Below are 8,910 nucleotides of genomic sequence, written 5' to 3' on the forward strand. Positions count from 1 at the left end.
GTCAAACGTCAAAATAAAAGTCTTCACAATTTTAATCACAAATTTGTAGATCCCCTTTATTGTGATATAAGATTGTGTGTATGCATTTTTATTGTACTTACCCTGTAACTACATGGAACAAGAGGGTAACAAGCACCACTTTAATTTATAGCCCGCAATGTCACACTTACCCTGTAACTACATGGAACAAGAGGGTAACAAGCACCACTTTAATTTACAGCCCGCAATGTCACACTTACCCTGTAACTACATGGAACAAGAGGGTAACAAGCACCACTACATGAAACAAGAGTATCTTTCCCCAATATTTAAGCAAAAGTTGCAATAGTTTTCGTTTTCAGTGCACTTTTGTTAAAAAGATTACTTTATAAATGCATAGATATGTACCCTGTAATTTTTAAAAAGCCTATACAGTATGTACTGGTTCACCATTATTTCAAAAGGTATGTTCTTGCTAAATTGCTCCCAAATGTAAGATTGTTATATCATAATAGTAGAATAAGCACCCTTTAGTTTTTTAATACTTACAGTATAAATAATTGTTTAATTCTCCTGGTTGTTACCCCTTTATTCCCCAAACTTAAAATATTGTTCCCTTATACTTATATTGTCAGTACGTTATAGGTACACTATAATTACCGAAGGTTACGCTGTAAAATCGCTTTAACTACGCAGTACTTTCCGGGCTGTAATCTAAAGCGTTACCCAAAGCACAAATATTTGCTTGACCAGCCGCAAAAGCAGCACATTGTAAAACTATTTATTTACCCCCAACCCCCACGTCTTGCCAACCATTTCCTCCTCCATAATCTTTTTTTCTTTTTCTCCTTTTCACTGCAAATCAGCGCACAGACAATTTGGATCGCAAGGTTCTTGCGGGCTATCATTTTTAGTACTGTAATAATTCCAGTCTCACGCGCGCGTGATCTTGCGTTATTTCCTTATCACTTCTCGCGTGCGTTTGGTTGTGAAACGTAGTTTGTGGACCAGACAGAGATGTATGCGACTTTTCCTATTGCAAAGTCATGCAATGTAACCCCCTGTCGCCGATCCATCGTGCAATGTGCACAGAGTGTGAAAAGAACAGTGATCTGATGACTGAAAATCGTGCAATTGGCATTAGGCATACCAGATCTAAAAAGTTCTTAGTGTGGCCCTCCAGTGAACGGTCCTTCTGCTTGAGGCAGAGTAGTTGAACAGTTGGTAAGTCCATTTCTATTTAGGTCCGGTATTCTGTCACGCTGTGGCTGTACTAGTAATCACACGATGCAGGAGTATCCAAACACTTATTTTTTATCAATCCACAAAGTAGCATACAGGAGATCGCAGGAGCAAACGAACAAACAACCACATAAAGCAAAGATGAGACCGAACAAAGAACTGAATTAATTGAAAGCTTAAATGCACAGACTGAGCAATTAATGGAAAACAGAACATGTGCATAAATAATAATCTTAAGAAACTAATAATCACAGGCAAACCAGAACAGGGAAAACAGAACCAAAACACAATGAAACAAAACAGACAGAACTAGGCTACATGTTAAAGAAACACAATGTTCAGTTTTACAGGATGAGTTTTGAGTGTTTAAGCTTTTGAATGATACCTAATATATGATGACAAAAATATGTTATAGGGAAAAAAGACAATAAAAAAGTGGGACACTGACAGGTTAACAGACTGCATTCATTGTTTTATGCAACTCAGTATCGAATTAAAGGGAAAATCTCATGGGAAAAGCTCTCTGTTGTTGACAGGTGAAGGATGTAGTGACAGTAGTGATGCAAAGCAGGCGGGGTGAGAGATATAAATATGTGCTTTAGGCACGTTCGATCTTGCATGGACAAGTAAGGTCTTTGTCATGAATGTCTAATGGTATGATTTCTGTTCAAGCTGCAGGGCTGATAATGTTTTGTGTGGTTATAGCTTTGAAATCTAATGTAATAATTATTAGTGGTATTTTATTAGTGGGGAAAATCACTTTGCTGTTATGATAGTGATAAGAAAACCATGTCATTGTTGGCTTATAAATAAATGTATGTTTTTTGTGTGTTTTTAAACAGACCATGTCTGGATATGGACCTGACACTGGGATTGACCATGGGCCTGTTCTCTGCTTTGAGTCGTTCAACAACTCATGTGTTAAATTTGTCTACCCGTCTGAGATTCAGATTTTGTTCTATTTTTTCTTCAGTGCCATAGCGCTTACCACAGTATGTGGAAACCTGCTGGTCATCATTGCCATCATTCATTTCAAGCAGCTGCACACGCCAACGAACTACCTCATCCTGTCGCTGGCCGTGGCCGACCTGCTAATCGGAGGCTTTGTGATGCCTCCCAGCATGCTGCGCTCTGTTGAGACTTGCTGGTACTTGGGAGACATGTTCTGTAAAATACACAGTAGCGTTGATATTATGTTATGCATCACATCTCTCTTGCACATCTCTTTCATCTCTATCGATCGCTATTATGCTGTATGTCACCCGCTTCAGTACCGGAATAAAATCACACCGCCCATTTCCCTCATTATGATTTCCCTATGCTGGTGTCTGGCAGCCTTTGTTGGATTTGCTATGGTATTTCTAGAACTCAACATTTTGGGTGCAGAGGAGTTTTATTTTGATAATATAGCTTGTAAGGGAGCATGTATTATCTTTCAAACCAGCGCAGCCAGCACCATTTCCTCATTTCTTGCTTTTGGCCTTCCTGCAATAATTGCTGTCAGCATATATCTAAAAATTCTCCTTGTTGCACGAAGACAATCAAAATCTATACAGCATTCAGCACACGTGGGCAAGAAAACCAGCATATCTATAAATAAAACTGAGGGGAAGGCAATAAAAACACTGGCAATCATCATGGGGGTATTTTTTGTGAGCATCGCACCATTTTTCTTCTGTAATCTAGTGGATCCGTATCTTGATCACACAATACCACCGGCTGTATTTGATGTTTTGTTGTGGATTGGATATTTGAATTCTCTATGTAACCCTTTTGTGTATGCATTCTTTTATAGATGGTTTAGAAAATCTCTAAGAATTATTCTTTTGGCCAAAATATTTCAAGTTAATTCTTCTCAACTTGACTTGATGGAAAGACTTGATTAGAAATGACAATTATTTTGTAAATAATATATAAATGTAAATAAACCAAAATATCCTGAATATGTTTTATGTGTCCATGCTATGTAGGCATAACTAGAAATAATTACACCTCTGTACAGTAACCATGATGCCAAATAACCAGATCACACATGCATTATTTATAACCTGAGCATTTGGGTTTTTATATATTTTTTTTAATGTGAGATCAGAATTTAGGTATTGCATTACCCCCCCCCCAAATGTGAACTAATGCCAAATTGCGTCATGTATCATGCTTTGAAACCCATCCATTACATGTATACATAATGTTCGGTTTTGTAAGTAATTCTGAATATTTTGATATGTCAAATAAATCACATTTACTATATTCTCAATATTACACAATACATTTATTTTTATGTTTGTCAAGAATAGAATTTTCTCCTAAAAATCCCCCACTTTTTTTTTTATCAAAGACAATGCAACTTCCCAAGAAACACAGGACAGGAGGATGTAGCCTCAGCAAGTGAAGCCTCCTCTTGTTGTAGAAAATTCAATGAAAGATATCCAAAATTCATATCCAAAAATTATATATAATACAGTGCTTTCAGAAAGCATTTAATCCTTTGCATTTTTCTCATTTCATTTTAAACATTGAAATACTCTTCATTTAATAACACAATAAATTCAATAAGCATATGAATATTAATACACACGCACACACACTTGTATATGTGTTTTTCATAACAGAGGACTTTGTGATGTATCCAGCAGCCGAATGAGACCCAGGCCTATTATTGACTCAGTCGATCAGTTACCACAGCTTCATCAGAAAAATGTAATGGGAATTTTTAACCCATTAAATCATGGCTCCCTGGAGGGGAGATTAATTATAGTCTATGTGACTATGCACTAATACTGAGTGGCGCTTCTTTCACTGCAGGAGTGGTAGAAGAGGGGGGCAGTGAAAGGGGGCCCTTCCCCTAATAATTTTTTTGGGGGGAGGGGGGCAGTGTGCATCAAGCCCTGGTGGCCACAGAACTTGGCCCACGACAGTTCCCAGCACTCCCCAGTCTGATTAACACAAGTCCAGTGCTTACAGCGTTTCCAAGTCCAGAGTCTCCTGTCATCATGGCCGCCATGCCAGAGTCTCCTGCCGTCATGGATGCTGCACCTGAAGCTACTAAGGCGGTCCCTAGTTGTTTAAGACTGGCTTCCAGTTTGGTGGACCCACCGCTGATGTCTGTGAGAGCAGCTGGCATCCCGGTAGTCCCAGCACTTTCATGTCCGGCGGTTCCAGAGTTCCTACCACTGTCGTTTGCACTGCCAGAGATGGCAACTGCCATTCTGTGTGTCTGGGCCTTGTACGATTCAGCTTCTACCGAAGCGACAGCACCTGATCTAGTTTTCCCTGAGGCGGTGGTGTCCACTTGTGAACTCTCAGTCTGCCCTGAAACGACCACAGAGGTCACCTATGAACTCTCTGCCTGTCTTGTCACGGCCAGTGAGGCCGTTCTGGTCCCGAATCTTGGCCAAGGAGGCTGAGCGTTATTTCTGGAATTCCGTGTCATGGTTTTGATCTTCTGCTTGTCTCCCTGGATTTCCCTGTTTGCCTGTGTCTTGGACTCTGTTATTATCTGGATTGATTGCCCTGTGGTTTGGACCCTATGCCTGTTATATGGATTACGATTATGAATTACCCTCAATAAAGCTGAGTTTGGATCTCCAACCCAAGTCTCGGAGCAATTCGTAACAGATACGTTGTAATACTGAAGTCATTACACAACTTTGTGTTCTCATAAATCCCCTTACTACTCGCCCCACGTTTTGGCAATCGAGTGCAAAATGACATACCCATAATAAAATGGTTGTTGCTAACTAGTCCTTCTGGCTACACACAAAACCAAGGTATCATTTAAAAGCTGACACTTGACAGTTTACTATGAAAGACTTAAAATTGCTCTGAGCAAATACTAATAGAGAGATAAATAAGCTCAAAAACAATGGACGAGAATTTGTTTTTGTATAATAAATATTTATGAAAAAGAAAAATGCTTAAGGCAAAAATATAGGGGCCTGGAAACACAAGCAAACTAAAGCCATAGGTCTTAACAATGTATGTTTCAAATTTGAAGTTTATACAAGCAAAAATGATTTTTTTTACAAGCATTTATTTCAGTGCATGTCTAGGCACCTACCCAAAAAGGCCACTTGGAGACTCCAAAGGGACACTTGGTAACCAACTTTTACCATGAGCTATAACAAGTTTTTTTGATCATTTAAATATATTTTCTTATTACAATACGACAAAGCACAACTTAAATACTTTCTCTGGTGTATTGTTTACATCCTAAATGTTTATAAAAATGCAGTTATGTGCATTTTTTTGAAAAGGCTCCAAAAGGACCCTAAAGTGACATTTGGCAACTTGCTTATAAAAAGTATATATAACAAAGTCTTTGTTCACTACCATCCATTTAATGGTTAAGAATGACACATTATTTAGCAAATCAAACTTTTTTTATTTATACATCTGTATATAGTTACAAACAACTGTTTCTTAGTTCAGTGCAATCAACAGTGATACACATTTCTCAAAAGCCCCCCCCCCCCAACTTTTTTTGAATAAATAAATAAACAAATGTACTATTTACAAAGTATTGCACAGTTTGGCAGTGCTGTTCTGTTGATGGTTTGTCAATTAGCTGGTAGTTCGTTCACCCGGTACATATACTCTCACAATCCCTATTGCAAATTAGCCATCCTGCACTGGACTAAAAAGTCACAGGAGGTTGTCATTCACACTAGAAGTGTCCAGCACACATAGAGGAGAGTTTTACCACAGGTAAGGACGGTTTGTCAAGCCCACTCGTCCACCCGGTACATATACTCTCACAGTCCCTATTGCAAAAGTGCTATCATTCTTTGGACTAAATATGAAGTCACACTAGGAGGTTGTTCTGTGCATGATAATCAATAAAGCAGTTCCTTTTAGGGAGGTAGCAGAAAGCTACATCACAGTTGTGACACTTCACAGGAGAATTCCAGTGGCACACCTTACATTTGCGTCTACCTGCCCTGCTGTCGTTGGTGATGTGCACGGGACTGTGACACCCACAAAAAGTATGAGAAGGAGGGTCAAAAACCTTGCTTTTGGTGGGATGTCCTGTCAGCTCCTGTCTCTTTCTTCCGTTCTTTCCTCTTGAACTTCTGGATGCAGCTGAAGATGTTGCAGCCACACACGGACGCTTTCATGTTGTCCAGAGGCCTCTGGTACCCTCGCATCATCTGAAGTTTCGTCACTGTTGAATTACACAAAAAGGATTAGAAATACACCTAACATAACTGATTATCTTACACATAAATAAATATTATTGCCTTTTCAAATCTGAAATTCAAACAATCATTCACATACAGCAATCTACCTCTACACCCACTCTATTGTTGCCCTGATTGCACATTTACACTACCAGCTTACAGATTTTATATTCAAAAATAATTCACATACAGCAATTCTCCTCCATACCCACTCTATTGTTGCCCTGATTGCACATTTACACTACCAGCTTACAGATTTTTTTATTCAAAAGATCATTCGCTTACAGCAATTCTCCTCCATACCCACTCTATTGTTGCCCTGATTGCACATTTACACTACCAGCTTACAGACTTTTTTATTCAAAAGATCATTCGCTTACAGCAATTCACCTCCATACCGACTCTATTGTTGCCCTGATTGCACATTTACACTACCAGCTTACAGATTTTATATTCAAAAATAATTCACATACAGCAATTCTCCTCCATACTATTGTTGCTCTGGTTGCACATTTACACTACCAGCTAATACAGACTGTAATCAGACAATAATAATGCCCTCAAATGCTATTTTTTTAATCTCACTAAACATTACTTTACTTGCTTCACGTTATTTGCTTACCACAAAGTGATGGGCTGTCTCTTTCTTCCGTTCTTTCCTCTTGAACATCTGGATGCAGCTGAAGATGCTGCAGCCACACACGGACGCTTTCATGTTGTCCAGAGGCCTCTGGTACCCTCGCATCATCTGAAGTTTCGTCACTGTTGAATTACACAAAAAGGATTAGAAATACACCTAGCACAACTGATTACCTTACACACATATAATTACATTTTCTTCTCTGAAAAGTTTGATTTTGTAAACTTCGTCTTGCGTTCTAACTTACACACAAAACAATAGCCTATAGCTAACATTACATAGAGTAATATGTTCAATGTTGTATAGGGTTTCTTCTAATTCAGCGCTTGAATCACAACGAATTTTCACTGTTTTTCAATGTACTTCTAAGCCGCAATAGTGCAGAAAATCAAAACGTTTAGATGTTTAGACACTTACCGACCTGAAACTGATCGAGTCCTTCCAAAAACATATCCTCTTCTTCAAAGTCGACGCTGGATAACGTTACAGCACTCTCTTCTGAATATTCCACGCTTTCTTCATCACTGCTTCGCAGAAATTCCTCCAATGCAGCAGCAGGAGAAAATAACTTCTGTCCCCGCCGTGAACGCATTGCAGCAGGCTAATGTACACAGAGCGAGCGCGTGCTACTGTGCTAGCGCGAGCAGGTGACCTCTGTGCGTCATGACTGTCACGTGTGCGTAAATTTCCAGGGAAGCAAATGGTTGCGCTCACAAAGGAACACTGTTATAAACGCGAGATTATGCAAATCAGCACATGTGCGTATTCGTTATGGCATAGGCTTTCACTTTGGGTGACAACACAACAGTTTCCATTGCTATTGGTTTATTTTTTACCACACATATTTGCATTATGCATGATCATACGTCACCAAAAGCGTCTGACATCCTTCACTTCTTTCTAAAATTACATGGCCAGTTTTCATCGGACATCTTCTGGACCGATCTCATTCATATCCAGACACTCTACTAAAAACACTGATATGTTATGTTTCATTGAATAATGCACTAGATGTGGATAGTTCGTCGAATAAACGGGACAACGCCCTCGTGATTAGCAAATTTCAGGATGTAAACAATAGAAGTTATATGGATATTTTTAACAGTTTGCATATTTTTGGACAAATCGTTACCATGGACATCATATACTGGACTCTTCCCATGGTAAAAAGATCGATGTCATCATTATTCTGCCAAGCATTACATTTCAACAACACAAAAAAGGTAAGCCCCCCCCCTCCTCTTCATAGTTGTATCACATTGTTTATGTTGATAAAGAATAACAAAAACCGGTTGCAAAGTTATCTTGATTGTATAATGCTTATAACGAGACGAATGTACAGTGTCGTATCTTTCAAACAATGTATTGGTTAACCTTATTACTTGACAAAATGATATTGTAAACACGCGATCAATGTAAACAATGTAAAATTTGGGATCACCAGTGATCCCTGCGGCTCAAGGGGTCTCATAAACCATATATACAAGAGCACACACAATTTCAACAATTAAGCAATTATTTACCCTCTCTCATGTCGTTACAAACATGTATGCAGTTATTTTTGAGAGAATGCTTTAAAGCGGACAAAAGGCCATGATATTAGAGGCATGCTGCCCTAACAAAAGCCAAATTTAGAGCAAACAGATCTTTATTAATTCATGCGCATCCATACTCTAATTTACTTCATTGTAAAATGGCAGTGACGCACAAAGAAAATATAGACAGCATACATAATATGGAAATTGTAACGTGAGCACGCAAAGAAATTGGAAAAGTTTCTCATGTGCACGCAACATTTTCTCGTGAGCACTCGAAAGTCTGTATATTTAGAATTTTTTCTAAGGTCCGTTTAGGGGCTCCGCCTCCGTT

The 8,910-nt window shown here is 38.8% G+C and overlaps 1 protein-coding gene across 1 annotated transcript; it reads left to right on the forward strand.

The window, feature by feature from the left end:
* The first annotated feature begins 2,066 nt into the window (after positions 1–2,066).
* Positions 2,067–3,107, forward strand: taar10 (trace amine-associated receptor 10). The gene has a single exon (XM_056269212.1). It carries the CDS (start codon positions 2,067–2,069, stop codon positions 3,105–3,107), a length of 1,041 nt encoding a protein of 346 aa, XP_056125187.1.
* The last annotated feature ends 5,803 nt before the right edge of the window (positions 3,108–8,910 follow it).

Source organism: Rhinichthys klamathensis, unplaced genomic scaffold (genome assembly GCF_029890125.1).
Source record: "Rhinichthys klamathensis goyatoka isolate OS25496 unplaced genomic scaffold, OSU_Roscu_1.1 h1tg000281l_1, whole genome shotgun sequence".
Taxonomy (NCBI): Eukaryota; Metazoa; Chordata; class Actinopteri; order Cypriniformes; family Leuciscidae; genus Rhinichthys; species Rhinichthys klamathensis.

Excerpts from the sequence above, each read along its gene's own strand:
- taar10 (XM_056269212.1), top strand. The coding sequence starts at position 2,067 with ATGTCTGGATATGGACCTGACACTGGGATTGACCATGGGCCTGTTCTC.